Genomic DNA, 18,028 nt, shown 5'->3' on the forward strand with positions numbered 1-18,028 from the left:
AGTATTTTGGATTAAACTTCAAAAAATTATGTAAAACACTTGTAGAGTGAAAATGATCTATGTTGATGAAAGACCTGTAAAAATGCACAAGGGCCTGCAAATATACCTGTGCTCACTGATTAGAATTCTTCATATTGTCACAGCACCATCTACACAAACTAAACTACAAGTGCACCCCTAACCCTGTTGTTCACTTTTAAGGAATCAAATTTAAGTCTGGAGTGTGATATATATGTCAGAGCACATGCAAATGGGGCCCTCTCTGTGCTGATAAAACCAGCCCAGCCCTGACACTGCAGCTGGGAGAGAAGCCCCAACCCCGGGTGTCCCAGGTGTTCCCATTCTGTGATCAGCACAGAACACAGACACCACACCATGGAGTTTGTGCTTGGCTGGGTTTTCCTTGTTGCTCTTTTAAAAGGTAATTCATGGTGAACGAGAGACACAGAGTATGTGAGTGGGTATGAGTGAGAACCAGTGGATGTGTGACAGTTTCCTGATCACGATGTCTTGTGTCTTCAGGTGTCCAGTGTGATGTGCAGCTGGTGGAATCTGGGGGAGACCTGGTGAAGCCTGGGGGGTCCCTGAGACTCACCTGTTTAGCCTCTGGATTCACCTTCAGTAGCAACAGCATGAACTGGGTCCGCCAGGCTCCAGGGAAGGGGCTGCAGTGGGTTGCATATATCAGATATGATGGAAGTAGCACATACTACGCAGACTCCGTGAAGGGCCGATTCACCATCTCCAGAGACAACGCCAAGAACACTCTGTATCTGCAGATGAACAGCCTGAAGACCGAGGACACGGCCACATATTACTGTGCAAGAGACACAGTGAGGGGACTTCACTGGGAGCCCAGACACAAACCTTCCTGCAGGAGGGGAACAACACCACCAGGGGGCGCACACTATGCACAATTTTGCTTTGTGTTCCCAGGAGCAGGTGCAGTTGGAGGATACAGGCAGGTTTCCTGTCAGCGTCTTGGGGCTTCCTCTCCACACAGCAGTTTCCCCAGGGAGCCTCCCTGGACACAGGATTCTGTGATTACCTATTAACTCTGAATTAGCAACTGTGTTGTCATAGGAAAACTACCCTAACATGCACAAAAGACACAGTTCTTTGCATTGCTTACTCCTGTCTCTCTATATGAGTGAATTGCAGATTTCCTGACACACAACAGCTGAACCTTTACAGGAGTCCCAGATGCACTCACTGTGCAGCCAGGACTACAGGATCCCACAGCTCCCCATCATCGTCACCCAGCGCTTTCCCCAATCAAACAACGTGACATTTCCCTCCTGTCACTTGCTACTCAGGACTTTAAATGAGCTACAGCTTTATTCAATTCCTCTAAAGAAGAGATAATCCATCTCCGTGTATTAGTCTGGATTCTCCCGAGGCACAGAAACCGAAGCACATCAGTTTACATGACTAAATACATTGATAAGACCCACGTTCCACTCTCACATGCTGGAGACCCAGGAAAACCAGTGGTGTAATCCTCATCTGATTCTTAACTAGTGTCTAGTCTCAGAACGTGGAGAGCTGATGATGTAACTCTCAGAACAAGGGCCAGAGGAGACCAATGTTCCAGTTCAAACACACACATGGGAAGTAAAACTGAGGGAATTCCTCCTACCTCTGCATCAGTTTCTATTCAGACCCTTAATGGAATGGGTGGTGCCCAAGCAGACAGAAACCATGGATAGAAATGCCAGTCTCTTCTGGAACACATCACAGACATCCACAGAAACAGTGGGGAATCTGGGCACCCATGATGCAGTCAAAATGACACATAAAGGTAGTCATGAGAAGTCAACCTCTGTAAACACGGAGTTCAAGGACTGAAGATTTAGAAGTCCATGCCATGACTGGCATGGAGCCTGGTGGGCATAGCTGTGCTTCTGTGGAGAAGGAGGGCAGGGTCCCATAGGGGACATTGTGGTCTGAGAATCACCTCGGCGACTTGGGAAGAGACAGTTCCCTTCTCGGGGTGCATTTTGTAAAGGGTGCATTTCCTCTCATGGGGCAGGAGAGCTGACAGGCACCATTGCACTGCCCTGGTCATTAGCATAGGAGCCTCTGCTGAGAGCAGCTAACTGGACTCTGCCTTCTTATTGTTCTTCACCATTAACTCCAAGCCCCTAGTGTTCATGCAACTGCCCATCTGGGGTAACTAGCTCCAGGCACAGCACAATGAGACCCTCTCCCAGAGGATCAGTGATGTCCCTGTCATATTGAGTTCATATAATCTGGAGTTTTCAAACCCAGGTAGAACTCCTGAGATAAAACATAAGAGCCCTGTGCCGCCAGGTGGGCCAATGGCTTGGACATGAGGGTGAATGCAGGGTTCTGATGGAAGCCTGGGACCCATGAGTACAGATTGTTCTTCCTGTGTGAAGGCTTCCTGAACAGGGGCAGCTGGGAACTCCAACTCCAGGGAATAGAGAGGGAGCTGATGGCAATATTTCCTCCCATCATTCAGGATGGACAGAATTCAGTGAGCAGCACAGCACCTCCTAGTAGAAGCTGAGCCACTGACACCAAGCTATACCCCCCCTTGCCTTCCTCAGATGCTTCCTTACTAGGGAAAGAGTGCCTGGAACCCAGATCAGCAGTGCGCCCCTCCCTCAAAAGACGACATATACCCCCACAGGCACCGAGTCTACTGACCATATAGTGAGGCATAACTTCACCTCTAGGGGAAATAGGAATTAGCCTCTTTTAACGGTCAGAACAAACTCACCTAGTTAAAATTCACAACATTGTGGACAATGTCTAAACACTCATCACTGGAGACAAGGAGAAACTCTGCAGAGGACTTAGCTGAAGGACAGAGCAGCCAATGCACGACAGCACAGTGTACACAGAACATACAACAAATGCTTCGTAAAGTGTCAAGCCCTCAACAGTAATTGAACACTTCTCAATAAAGACACTAATCTAGAAGCAGAAAACATAACAGGATTTTCTAAAACACTTAAGAAAGCGGAGACATAGAAATACACCATGATGGAGGAATTCATCCCAAAAGAAAAAATGATAAAAGGACATTGCCAGGGATAGTATTAAAACACATATATCTAATATGCCTCAAACAGAATTTCTAAAACCTCTCACAAGGAAATAGAATTTTTAACAACTATCAGAAGGATACTTGCTGTGCTTGAGGAAAGCATAGGAGACATTTGAGAAACCATTACTGGATATAGAAAAACCTAAAACCTAGTCATGCTGAAGTTTTAAATGTTTTAACTGAGATGTGAAACTGATTGTATATAATGACCTCAGGGCGGAAAGAAGCAGATGAATAAGAGACATAGAAGATAAAATTGAAGCAGAAGAAAAGAAGAAATGAAGCAGAAAGGAAGAGGAAAATTAAAATATTGCATCACAAACATATGCTTATGGATCTCAGCAACTCATAATGTGTAATAAAATGCTTTTCAAAGGAGTCTCAGAAGAAGGAGAGGGAGAAAACAAGGGAAGAAGAGTTATCTGAGTGAATTACCATGGGAAATTCCCAAACTGGGGAAGGAAACAGACATACACATCTTAGAGGCACGTAGAACGCCATTAATTCAAAAATGCAGGCCAACCCTGAGACATATCATAGTAAAATTGGCAAAATACACAGAAAAAGGAAAACCCTAAAAGCACCAAGACAAAAGAGGTCGCAAAGTCAACAGGGAAGACAAAGGAAAATATTATGGCAGGTGTATCCACAGAAACCTTCAGGCAAGAAGGGAGTGACATGATATCCACAACATGCTCAGTTGAAAACTATTCAGCCAAGAATACTTTATCAGAAAGGCTGTCAATCGGATACAAGAAGAGATAGAATTTACCAGAAATGAAAAAATCAAAGGAGTTCTTGGCCTCTAAACCAGCCCTGCAAGAAATATTAAAGGTGATTCTTTGAGTGGCAAAGGAAGACTAAAAAAACAAAGACTAGAAATAAGTAGAGAAAATCTCCAGAAACAGTGACTTCAGAGGTAACACAATGCCACTAAGTTTATATCTATCAATAATCACTGTGAATGTAAAAGGGAAAAATGGGTCAATCAAAAGACAAAGGATATCAGAATGGATTAAAAATACAAGACCTTCTATACACGACATACAATAGACTCATTTTCAACCTAAAGCAACTGTAGATGGAAAGTGAGGGGAAGGAGAACAATTTATCAGCCTAATGGTTGTCAAAAGAAAGGTTTAGTACAATATTCATATCACACTAACTAGATTTTAAACCAAAGTGTGTGACAAGAGATGAGGAAGTCAGTACATTATCATGAAGGGGTCTATTCAGCGAGAAGATATAAAGCTTTAAATATTTATACACCAAAATTGTAAACACTGATATACATAAATAAATCAATAAGAAACATAAAAAAAACTTATTGATAATAATACAAGAATAATAGAGAACTTTAACACACCACTTACCAAAATGGACACATCACCTAAGCCAAAATTAATAAGGAAACAATGGCTTAGAAAGGCACATGGGACCAAATGGACTTAACAGATATATTCAGAACATTCCATCCTAAAGCAACAGAATGCTCATTCTTTTTGACTGCACATGCAACATTCTCCACAACAGATCACATAACATGTCATAAATCAGCTCACTAAAAGTTCAGAAAGACTCAGATCATACAGGCATATTTTCATACCAAACACTATGAAACATGAAGTCAACCACAAGAAAAACTTTGGCAACACCACTAATACATAAGGTTAAAGAACACTGTGGTAAAGAATGAATGAGATTTTCAGGAAATTAAAGAAGCAATAAAAAATACATAGATGCAAATTAAAATGAAAACATGCCAGTGCCCCATCTGGATGCAGCAAAAGTGGTTGGAAGAGGGAAATATATAGCAATACAAGCCAAACTCAAGAAAGGGGAAATCCCAAACAGCAAATGAACAGCAAATGAACCCTAAAGCCAGCAGGAGAAGGTAAATTAAAAACATTAGAGCACACAAACGATAAAGAAACAAACAAAACATTAGACACATCAATGAAAATATAAGTTGGTTTTTGGAATCATAAATAAAAATGATAAACCCAAGGCCAGATTTACCAACAACAAAAGAGAAAGGACTAAGTTAATATAACCACAAATTTCAGAGGAAAGATCACAACTGATAGCACAGAAATACAATAGGAAGAAAGTATTTTGGAAATTTATATGCCAACAAACTGGTCAATCTGGAAGAACTGGATAAATTCCTACAGTAATGTAAACTACATTAACTGAAATGGGAAGAAATAGAAAACCTGAACAGACTGATAATGAACAAAGCAATTGATCCATAATCAAAAATCTACTGAAACACAAAAAACCAGGACCTGATGGCTTCACAGGTGAATTCTAGCTGATATTTAAAGAAGAGTGTACAAAATCTATTTAAGTAGGATAGAAGATTCTAGTCTTCTCAAACTGTTCCAAATAATAGAAATGGAAAGAAAACTTACAAACTCATTCTATAAGAACAGTATGATCATGGTTCCAAATCAAATCAAACCCCACTAAAAAGGAGACTTAAAAGCCACTAGCCCTAATGAGCATGGATGCAACAATTATCAAGAATATAATTGCTACTTGAATTCAAAAATACACTAAAATTATTTTTTACCACGATCAAGTGGGATTCATTCCTTAGCTGTAAGTGTGGTTCAATATTCACAAATAACTCAATGTCATACAACACATCTATAAGATAAAGGATAAAAACTATATGATCCTCTCAATAGATGTAAAAAAAGCATTTGACAAAGTTCAGCAATCTTTCTTTTTTTTTTTTTAATTTTTTTTTCAACGTTTATTTATTTCTGGGACAGAGAGAGACAGAGCATGAACGGGGGAGGGGCAGAGAGAGAGGGAGACACAGAATCGGAAACAGGCCCCAGGCTCCAAGCCATCAGCCCAGAGCCCGACGCGGGGCTCGAACTCACGGACCGTGAGATCGTGACCTGGCCGAAGTCGGACGCTCAACCGACTGCGCCACCCAGGCGCCCCCCAGCAATCTTTCTTAATAAAAACCCTCAACAAGGCATAGAGGAAGCATACCTTAACATCATAAAGACCATAAATGAAAACCCCACAGCTAATATCCCCAGTGGGGACAAAAACCTTTTCCTCTAGTGTCAGGAACACAAGAGGGATGCCCATTCCCATCATTCTACTTAACATATCACTGGAAGTCTTATCCTCACAGACAACAAAAATAAATAAAGGCATTCAAATTGGCAAGAAAGAAGTCAAACTTGCACTCTTCAGAGATGACATGACACTCTATATAGAAAACCCAAGAATCCACCAAAATATTGCAAGCACTGATACACAAACTCAGCAAAGTAACAAGATACAAAATCAACATGCAAAAATCTATTGCATTTGTATATAGTAATAATGAAGAAACAGAAAGAGAAATAAAAAAAAATCATCCCCTTTAAAATTGCACCAAAAATAATAGGATAACTAAAGGGTTAAAAGATCTATACTCTGAAAAATACAAATACGATGAAAGAACTGAGGATGACACAAAGAAATGGAAACACACTCAATGTTAAGGATTAAAGGAGCAAGTATTGTTGACATGTCTATGCTACACAAAGAAGCAGGAGACTTTACGATTGCAGACTTCATGCTATATTACAAAGCAGTAGTCATCAAGACAGTATGCTACAAGCACAAAAGAGACACACAGATCAATAGAACAGAATAGCAAGCCCAGATATGGACTCACACATGTATGGTCACCTCATCTTGGATGAAGTAGGAAAGACTGTAATGGAAAAAAAAAAGACAGTCTTCTCAACGACGGGTGTTGGGAAAACTGGACCAGAACATGCAGAAGAATGAAACCAAGCCACTCCTTACACCATACACAAAAATAAATTCAAAATGGGTGAAAGACCTAAATGTGAGACAGGAGACCATCAAAATCCTAGAGGAGAACTCAGGCAGCAACTTTTTGACATCGGACATAGCAACTTCTTACTAGACATGTCTCAGAAGGCAAAGGAAACAATAGCAAACATTAACAACCGGGGCCTCATCAAAATAAAAAGCTTCTGCACAACTAAAGAAACAATCAACTACTCTAAAAGGCAACCTACAGAATTGAAAAAGGTATTTGCAAATGATATATCTCATAAAGCCTTACTATCCAAAATCTACAGACAACATATCAAACTCAGCACCCAAAATACAAATAATCCAGTGAAGAAACGGGCAGAAGACATGACTAGACACTTTTCCAAAGAAAGCATCCAGATGGCTAATGAAAAATACTCATCATCATTCAACATCAGGGACATACAAATCAAAATTATAATGAGATAGGACCTCACAACTCTCAGAATGGCTAAAATTAACAACTCAGGAAACAACAGATATTGATGAGGATGAGGAGAAAAGGGAATCCTTTTATACTCTTGGTGGAAATACAAAGTGGTGTAGCCATTCCAGAAAAGTTTAAATACTTAAAACTGAAACTACCTTGCACTCCAGTAATTCCTCTACGAGGTATTCACCCAAAGGATACAAAAATTCTGATTTGAGGAGGCACATGCACCCCAATGTTTACAGCAGCATTAACAATGAGAGCCAAAGTGAGGAAAGAGACCAAAAGTCCACCGAGTGATGAATGAGCTATATGTATACAATGGAATATTAGTCAGAAAAAAAGAAGGAAATCTTGCCATTTGCAAAGATGTTGATGCAGCTAGAGGGAATCATGCTAAGCAAAGTAAGTCAGTCAAAGAAAGACAAACACCATATGTTTTTCTCATATGGGCAATTTAAGAAACACAACAGATGATCATAGGGGAAGGGGGAAAAGAGCAAGAAATCATAAAAAAAAACTCTAAGGTTAGAGACCAAACTGAGGGTTGCTGCAGGGCAGGTGTGTGGGGGATGGGATAATGGGTGATGGGGATTAAATAGGCCACGTGTTCTGATCCATACTGTATGTGAAAGTAGGTGATGAATCAATATATTTTACTACTGAAATTAATATTACACAGTATGTAATCTAATAAAAATTTAAACACAAACTTAAAAAGTTAGAAAAGTGGGGAAAAAAAGGAAGGGAGAAACATTGTCACAAATTGTCATGAACATGGAATCTAAGGTAGTGAGTCTAATTTCTTGCATTTACCCATTTGATCCCTAACTGGTAGTGGACATTAACATAATTGACTTTTCCAGTGGTGCCAGGGGGGCTGTAATTCAAACCACAGCTGCCCTTCTTGACTCCACTGCCGACAACCCATGGGCAGCTTGTACAGACACCTGCACTAGAACCCAGGTTGGACCACAGCAGGGACCCTCATCTGCAGAACTGGAAAGTGTGGAGTGATGACCATTCCTGCCAGGCTCCTGGTTTCCTCCCGTGACCTTCCTGGCTCCACTCCCTTATATTCCTTTCCATTCTCTTTGAAAAGAAGCATGTCCCCTGTTTCTGGTGCATGAAAGTGAGGGGCTATGTGTTCTATAAATGTTCAATATGACAGATCACTTACACGGGGACAAATAAAAACCCATATGGTGCAGCCTGTCTCATGGGCTCCTATCACCCAAAGTGGCAGAGTACAAATAAACCTAAATATGCATTTAGTAAAACATTGTACAGCACGTTCCAAAAGCATTAGGAGATGAGAAGCCTGGAATAATTCCACAAATGAAGTATGAGCTCCCCTTGGAAGGAAGAAGAAATCTTATACTCCCAAACATGCAAAACAAAAAATAATTTCAGGAAATGATGAAACAGTTTCAGTGTGTTCTATTCATGAAGTGTCTCACAGTGACAATGCACAGAATGAATTGTCAGCATTTCGCATAGAATTGTGAAGGAAACATCTTGAGTCACGAACTTGTTTGTGTGCACGGAGCTCAATGGCTCCTGACACATATAGAAACCCTAAAACCTGGAAAGGTTAACGTGTTTTTTGGCCCCAGAGCACAACGATCAAATCTGATGAACAATCTGGCCAAAAAGACACACACAGCATATCTTGTGAAACTTGATTTCAATTTCAGCATGAGAACAGAATTTCCATATATTATGAAAAAACCATACCATGAAAATGAGTTACTACACACTATAAACTTAAACAACAGAGACCACAGACCACTTAGGGAACAAGTCAACATTGAGAGAAACCAGAAAAAAAAGATTTTAGTTACATTGTAAATCAAGAAATTAGTGGGGCACCTGGGTGGCTCAGTCGGTTAAGCATCTGACTTCAGCTCAGATCATGATCTTATAGTTCGTGGGTTTGAGCCCCGTGTCAGTTTCTGTGCTTATGGCTCGGAGCCTGGATCCTGCTTCAGAATCTGTGTTTCCCTCTCTCTGCCTCTCACCCACTTGAACTCTGTCTCTCTCTGTCTCTCTGTCTCTCTCTCTCTCTCTCTCTGAAGAATAAATATTTTAAAAAAGATATGTCACAAGCAATCAATCATTATGAAAATCAAAATTATACCTAAGAAACGAAGGCCCATAAAAAGAAATAGTATAAATGGGCTTTGTGAAAATAAAATAATTTTTTTCTGAACACGGGGCAATCAATAGCAGTAAGACAAGGTACAGACGAGGAGACAATATTCATAAATTGCATAATCACCAAGGGACCTGCATCCTGAATTAGCTAAGAACCCTCGACAGTCAATAGGAAGAAAGGAAACAACCCTCTAAAAAACAAGCACAGCCTTGCGTAGTAAACATCCCATCCTAGAGGTTGTAGACACATTAGGTAAGGACAGGAAAAGACTCTTCACACCATCGACTGTCAAGGAAATTTAAATCAAGAATGCAAAAATGCCCTATCCACTCATCCTGAGGGCTCAGGTATGAAGGGAACACTGGCAACACCATCCAGGTTAGCATCCAGCACACGTGGGGCCTCAGACACTGCAGGTAGGAATGAAAAACGAACACCAGCTCTGGAAAATCATTGGCTGTTGCTTATGACATTGTACATGGACGACTTAACATGTAACCCGGAAATACCACTCCCGAGTGTTTGCTCCAGAATGAAATCCCATGCTCAGAAAATAAATGGTGTGTAAATATTTACAGCATCTTTCTTAGTGTTAGAAGCTAAGAATAAGGCAAAAGTCTTTCACAATATAAAGGAATAAACCAAGTATGAAACTTCCATCAATGGGATGCTTTTCAGATAAATGTGACACTACTGATGCACATCTGAAACCAGGTGAAACTAAAAGACACGATGGTGGAGGGAAGGGCGGGTAGTCTCGTAATTACAGAGGTGGTGTGGCCTGGGACATTCACACAGCCAGACCATGGTGACAGTGATTTGGTTGGGCATCCATTATGTCTTTCTGTTCCTCGCCACATGGTAAGATCCTCTGCTTCATTTGAGTGCTCTCCTATATTCAACCATGCTCTGATGTATCAAGTCTCCACAGACTAGACCCCAGAACCTAGGACTCCTCTGAATGGAGAGTTGTTGAGGCCATAATCTGATATGTGTTATGACAGGAGCTGTTCCCTCCACTGTCCCTGGCTCTGGGTCTCTCCTGCAGGTGAGGAGGAGTAGGTTAGGAATACTCCACTGAAACCATCTGTCTCCTGCACCTGACTCTCCCACAACGTGAGGCCCAGACCTTCCTCACCCTCAGCTGGAAATGCAGTTGCTCCGGAACAGATTTCCACCTTGGTTTAGTGGATTGTTCCCTCTCCCCCTATCCCTGGGAAAAACTCTGGGCAAAAGTCTGCAGCTGCAGGTGAGGACAAACAAGATTCCCTCCTCACTCAGTTTGGATATTGAGGGCTCAGTTTAGGGGTGGGTGGCACCTTCATTTCCTTGTGGTTTGCTTGTCCTGGTGGCATGAGACTCCTGCCATACAAGTCAGGTCTGCGGTGACCAGGCTCCCAGCATCCCTAGTGGACTGTGCCCAAGGCACAGTTTCCATCCTGGGAGTGGGGCTGCAAACAATGTGTGCGTCCCACATCTCAGTGGCACTTTCTGGGGCTTGGCCTCATAAACAAACAGCTTAGGGTCATGACATCCTGTCCCTCTGGGGAAGAGTCCTCTGAACATAAGCTGGTCACCGTGAACACTGTGTATTGGCTACAACAGTCTGGAGGAGAGGTTGCAGCCAGGCTCTTGGCACATGCCTATAGTCCCAGCTACTTGCACTGGAGTTTCCATTTGCTGAGCTGGGGTGGGGAAGGAAAGGCACATACCTTACCTCAAAATTCTAGCTGTTCCTTGTGTCAGTATATTTTCTGGAATAAATATTTCTTCATGGGCTGTATGCCAACAAGGCCATTTGCAGACACTGTAAATACATCATTAGAGATTTTATTCAAATTCCACTTAGTAAACATGCAATGTAATATTACTTTCAGGTGTAAAATATAGTCATTCAACATTTCCATACAACACCCAGTGCTCATTATTAGTGCACCCCTGCAACCCCATCACCTACTTCCCTAACCCTCCTCCCACCTTCCCTCTGGTAACCATAAGTTTGTTTTGTATAGGTAATATTCTGTTTTGTTGTGTTTACATGTTCCATGGGTTAACCCTAAGACTCTTGATTTGGGCTCAAGTCTTGATTTCATGGTTCCTGAGATCAAGCCCATCTTTGGTTTCTCCACTGACAGCAAAAAGACTGCTTGGGATTCTCCTTCCCTCTTCCTCTGCCCCTCCCCCATTCTATCTCAAAATAAATTTGAAAACATTGAAAAAATTTTATATCTTGGTGTGGCTCTTCTCTCTTATTTGTCCCATTTCCCATTTGAAGTTTCTTAAATTCTACATATGAATGAAATCATATATTTGTCTTTCTCTGACTTATTTCAGTTAGCATAATACTCTCTAGCTCCATCCATATCATTACAAAGAGCAAATGTCGTTCATTTCAGGGCTGAGAAACATTCCAGTGTATGAGTATGAGTGTGAGTGTGTGTGAGTGTGTGTGTGTGTGTGTGTGTGTGTGTGTGTGTCTGTGTGTGTGTGTAGATATACCACATATACTTTATCCATTTAACAGTCAATGCTTACTTGGACTGCTTCCATAGCTGGGCTATTTTTGATAGGGCTGCTATAAAAATAGAGGTACAATCCCCTTTAAATTAGTATTTTTGTATTCTTTGGGTAAATACCTAGTAGTTCAATTGATCAGTCATAAGGTAGTTATATTTTTAGCATTTTGAGTAATGCCCATACTGTTTTCCAGACAAGCTGCACCAGTTTCCATTCCCACAAGCAGTGCAAAAGTGTTCCTCTTTCTCTGTATCCTCACCAACACCTGTTGTTTCTTGTGTAATTGAGTTTAGTCATTCTGACAGGAGTGAGTTGCTATTTCGTTGTAGTTTTGATTGATATTTCCGAGATGATGAGTGATGTTGAACATTTTTTCATGTGTTTATTGACCATCTGTATGTTGCATGTTGGAAAGTCTATTCATGCCTTCTGCTCATTTTTAAGTAGGATTATTCAGTTTTGGAGTTGAATTTTATACTATACATAGAAATCCTGAAAAACTCCACCAACAAAAACTGGCTAGTCCTGATACAATAAACCATTAAAGCTGCAGCATACAAAATCAACATACAGAAATCTGTGCATTTCGATACACCAGTAATGAAGCAAGAGAAAGAGAAATCAAGGAATGATCCCATTTACAATTACACCAAAAACCATAAGATACCTAGAAATAACCTTCATTAAATAGTTAAAAGAGCCTTACTCTGAAACCTGGGACATTTATGGAAGAAATTGAAGAAGACACAAAGAAATGGAAAAATATTCCATGCATATGGATTAAAACAAAAAACATTGTTAAAATGTTGATACTACCCAAAGCAATCTAGACATTCAATGCAAATATCCCTGTCAAATAATACAAGCATTCTTCACAGAGGTAAAACAAATAATTCTAAAACTATCATGGAACCACAAAAGACTCTGAACACCCAAAGCAATCCTGAAAAAGAAAAAAAATGGAGACATCACAATTCTGGATTTCAAGCTATATTACAATGCTGTAGTCATAAAGTCAGTATGGGCCTGGAACAAAAATAGACACACAGATTAATGGAACAGAGTAGAAAACCCATAAATGGACACATAACAATATGACCAACTAATCTTCGACAAAGCAGGAAACAGTATCAAATGGAAAAATGACAGTCCCTTCAACAAATGGTGTTGGGAAAACTGGACAGCAACATGACATTCTAATGGAACTGGACCACTTTCTTACAATATACACAAAAACAAATTCAAAATGGATGAATGACCTAAATGTGAGACAGGAAACCATCAAAATCCTAGAGGAAAGCACAGGCACCAACCTTTTTGACCACGGTCGGAGCAACTTCTTACTAGACATGTCTCAGACGCAAGGGAAACAAAAGCAACAATGAACTATTGGGACCTCATGAAGATAAAAAGCTTCTGCACAGCAAAGAAACAATCAACAAAACTAAAAGGGAACTGACAAAACAGGAGAAGATATTTGCAAATGGCATATAAGATAAAGGCTTAGTATGCTAATCTATAAAGAACTTATCAAACTCGACACTCAAAAATACAAATAATCTGGTGAAGAAATGGTCAGAAGACATGAATAGACATTTTTCAAAGACTTCCAGATGGCGATAAGACACGTGTAATGAGGCTCATTGTCACTTCTCATCAGGGAAACATAAATCAAAAGCACAATGAGATAACACCTCACACCTCTCAGGATGGCTAAAATTAACATGGTGGTAATGCAAACTGGTGCAACCATTCTGGAAAATAGTGTGGAGATTTCTCAAAAAAATTAAAAATAGAATTATTCTATGAGTAAGCAATTGTTTTACTAAGAATTTATTCAAAGGATACCAAAATGCTGACTCGAAGGGGCACAGGCACCCCAATGTTTATACCAGCCCTATCAACAATAAACAAATTGTGGAAGAGCCCAAATATCCATCAAGGGACAAACGCATAAAGAAGATGTGGTAAATATATACAATGGAATATTACTCAAGCATCAAAAAGAATGAAATCTTGCCATTTACAACCATGTGGGTGGAACAACAAAGTATTAACCTAAGTGAAATAAGTCAGTAAGAAAAAGTCAAATATCATATGATTTCACTCATATATGGAATATAAGAAACACAACATAGGGGAAGGAAAAATAAAATAAGATAAAAACAGAGAGGGAGGAAACCAGAAGATATACTTAAATACAGAGAACAAACCGAGGGGAAGTGGGGAAGGTGGGCTGAAAGGGAGATGGGCATTAAGGAGGGCACTTGTTGAGATGAGAACTGGGTGTTATATGTATGTGATGAATCACAAAATTCTACACCTGAAATCAATACTACACTGTATGTTTAACACACTTGAATTTCAATTAAAAATATTACAAGAAAATCACATACATACATATATGAACTAATGGGAATACCTCAAAATAGCAATCTTCTGCACAGTGAAGGAAACAATAAACAAAACTAAAAGGCAACCTACGGAATGGAAGAAGATATTTGTAAATGGCATATCCTCAGGGTTAGGATCCAAATATGTAAATTTTTTTTTTATTTTTTAAAAAAAATTTTTTTTCAACGTTTATTTATTTTTGGGACAGAGAGAGACAGAGCATGAACGGGGGAGGGGCAGAGAGAGAGGGAGACACAGAATCGGAAACAGGCTCCAGGCTCTGAGCCATCAGCCCAGAGCCTGACGCGGGGCTCGAACCCACGGACCGCAAGATCGTGACCTGGCTGAAGTCGGACGCTTAACCGACTGCGCCCCCCAGGCGCCCCCCAAATATGTAAATTTTTAAACATTGTTTTCACTTATCTGTACAGAGTGTGTGTCCATGCATACTTTGAGTGAGGAGCAAAACTCGTGTATTGTGGTAAGATCTCACTGAAAGTGAGATCCACCCTCTTCCCTAAATGTTGGCCGTACGGTACAGTATTGTTAACTACAGGTGTAACGTTGTGGAGAAAACGTCTAGAACTTAGTCGTCTTGCATAACAGAAAATCACACCCCTTGATATCTAACCCTCATTGTCCCTCGCTGCCAGCCCCTGGCAAATGCCACTCCACTCTCTGTTTTATTGTTATCAAAACCCAAATTCAGCTGCCTGTTGCTGGAAAGGTCAACGTTCAAAGTTTTACTTTTGGTGGGAAATTAATTTGAGCTTTATTCAGAAGGCCAGCCAGTGGTGAGAATGCAGACTCCTGTCCAAAAGCCATCTCTGAGGATTTCTCCCTGACGCAGGGGGTTTTAAAGGAGCAGAGCATACTTAATCAAACAAGGGAGCGCCATGGTTGATAACGTCTTTTGATCATGTGCAGACTCCATGGTGCATGCTACCATAGTTACCTCCACTACCTGGCATCTCCAGCTGAGGAGGGAACCACACATGCATGGCAGGAGACTGCCAGAGGCCAGGAAAGAACCCCAATAAGGGATTAGAGCGGAAAACCCCTGGGGCTCACACATGGTCAGCAGTACTTTCTGTTCTCCCCAGCTGGCATAAAAAATACTAAAATACAACCTTGTAGTTCACCAAGCATCACATGGAATACTGGGAAATGTTTTCCTCAGTAAACTCAGAGGAAGCTTCAAAGCAAAAACCAAAAGAAAAAAAATTGCTTAAAAACTAATATCTAACCAGAATGACATGAAAAACGACAAAGCTATTTTTTTCATCACCAATAAAGGTAAAATTGACAATGTCCACCTCCACATACCAAGAAAGTAGGAAGCATCAGTCTCCATAATGAGGAAAGGTAGTCATCGATAGAAAGTGACCCAGCAGTACCACAGGACATTGAACTGGTAGAGAAGCTCAGGGTGTTAAATTTGCATATCCCATATTCACTAGCTTGAGGAAAGATGGAATGTGTTGAATAGAGCCATGTCTCTGGGTCCAAGTCCCCACTATGTCCATGTGAGCACTCTTGAACTGGCCCATCTGCCTCTTCCACATCGACCCCAGCTGAACTGTTGTGCAGGGTCACCCAATGCCACACCCTGGGACTGTTACCTAACCCCACAAGTGGATCCCAGGTGCAGAGTGCTGGCCACCTGGCACAGCCCTCTGTTCTGTCAGATGGCCTAGACCTCACTTTGCTGAGGATCCTCCATTTATCCACTCTCACTGGCAGACGTCCCTGAGCAGGGGCATGAGGCTGGCAGAGGGCCAGATCACGCTGAGGGCGTCCCTCTTGAAGTTTGCACTCTGGGTAGTGCTATCTCCTGTCCAGGGTTCTCAAGGACGTCCCTCATGGCGCTACATCTCCTTCAGGTGGTAATTACAAAGAAGGAGCTGCACAACAGCAAGGGCATTCAGATGACTGGCTGGATGTCCTGTAGCCTGTGTTTGGGGCCAAGAGACACATTATCCACATGCGGCACAAGACACCCTTTTGGCCCATACATCTGCTGATGATGACTCAAGATGATCAGGTGCCTTTCAGATGGACTACCCCTCCATGCCTCCAGACTGTTACTACCTCAGCGATCTGGAGGAGATTCCTCTTTCCATGGTTACCATGGACATGTGCTATCAGGGCCTTGAAGGTATCATGAAGTTGGATAGCATTGCCTATGAAATCAGACACCTCAGTGATTCGCAACATTTGAACACATTGTTTCTCAGAGAGTGGCAGACACCAATGCAATGGGACCTACTTATAACCTGGGATATAAGGAGCATAGGGACCACCCTGTTCCTCAAGCAAATGCCAGTGTAGTGCTCAGGAACTCTAGTAAGTTGTAGTCATCCCATCACAGAATTTTGCTCTCAGGCCCTAAACAATATATAGTGTGTTCAACCACGTGTCAAAATGTGCCCAATTCCTAATAAGGCTGGTTAGCTTAATTGACTCATTGTTTCATGGGATTCATGTAAGTTACTATATTGGGTTTCATGATAATTTATAATGAGAGGGATCCAGCTAACATGGGCAAATATGTGTTGCACCAGAGTCCTTTTTTTCGATTCTATGAGTCCGAGTGTTTTCGAATTCTTAAACCACATTCATCCTTAGTTGCGATTTGAGATGGATCCCATGAAGTTAATTTCAGTCCAGTTTGTATGCAGTATATGCCATCCACAAAGCCCCATCATGATAGGTTATTTAGGCAGACATTATTTACTCATGCCTGTCATAGCAAAACATCAGATTGCAAAAAAATATTGGTTTGTGGGTTGACACTGATGAATATGCTTGCCAGAAAAGGTCCAACTGCATTAGGACCCAATTCCCTTGTGTACCTGAAGCTTTCAGTAAGTGTTCCTTCATTCATATGCAACAGAAAATCAGTGACAGATTAGGCAAGTGCCTCTTCAACATCTAAATGGTGCATTAAAATAAAAGCCTGACCCACAATCATTTTGGAAACTACTTAGCTGACCCAGGCAAGAATTGTGACTGCAGCTCCTTAGACCAGTGCTATAGCAATCTGTGCTGTATGAGTGATTGTATTTTAACCCATGGCAGCAAATGGAATACAGGCAAATGCTATACAGACTGCACCAACTCCGCTGCTTGGACACTCTGCAGACCAATCCAAAATATACGTGATCTTCCAGAGTCCTGCCATGGGGTGTCCTTGTCGGGCCCTGATGACATCCGTATGCAAGATGGAACCCCGTGCACTGAAGAGGGCTGCTGCTATCATGGAAACGGCGCTGACTGCACTATGCACTGTCAAGAAACTTTGGCAGAAATTCTGGGAAAGGTGAAGATGTCTGCTATACCATAAATTACAAAGGCAGCCTACATGGACACTACAGAAGACCCTGGGGAATTCAACGCTGAACCCTGTTCCCACACAGACGTGCCTTGTGGAAGGCTGCAGTGTAGGAATGTCACACATCTCCCTCAGCTGCAAGAGCATGTTGGATTCCATCTGTCTGAGATCCCGGTTTCTGGTGTGTGGGGCTGGATTCACATCGTAGCACAGGAACAACCAAGATTGGTCATGTGAGAACTGGTACTTCCTGTGCTTCTG

At 41.4% G+C, this 18,028-nt stretch overlaps 1 gene segment (V, D, J or C); it reads left to right on the forward strand.

Annotated features, from left to right (window-relative positions):
• The first annotated feature begins 304 nt into the window (after window positions 1-304).
• Window positions 305-16,384, forward strand: LOC124512373 (immunoglobulin heavy variable 3-30-3-like). The segment is given in 3 exon segments: window positions 305-421; window positions 523-942; window positions 16,317-16,384. Coding segments are annotated over 3 exon segments (534 nt in total).
• Window positions 16,385-18,028: the final 1,644 nt, after the last annotated feature.

The sequence above is a fragment of the Lynx rufus genome, unplaced genomic scaffold, assembly GCF_022079265.1.
Source record: "Lynx rufus isolate CCGP_SWC_20201006 ecotype Redwood Valley unplaced genomic scaffold, mLynRuf1.p SCAF_17, whole genome shotgun sequence".
Classification (NCBI taxonomy): domain Eukaryota; kingdom Metazoa; phylum Chordata; class Mammalia; order Carnivora; family Felidae; genus Lynx; species Lynx rufus.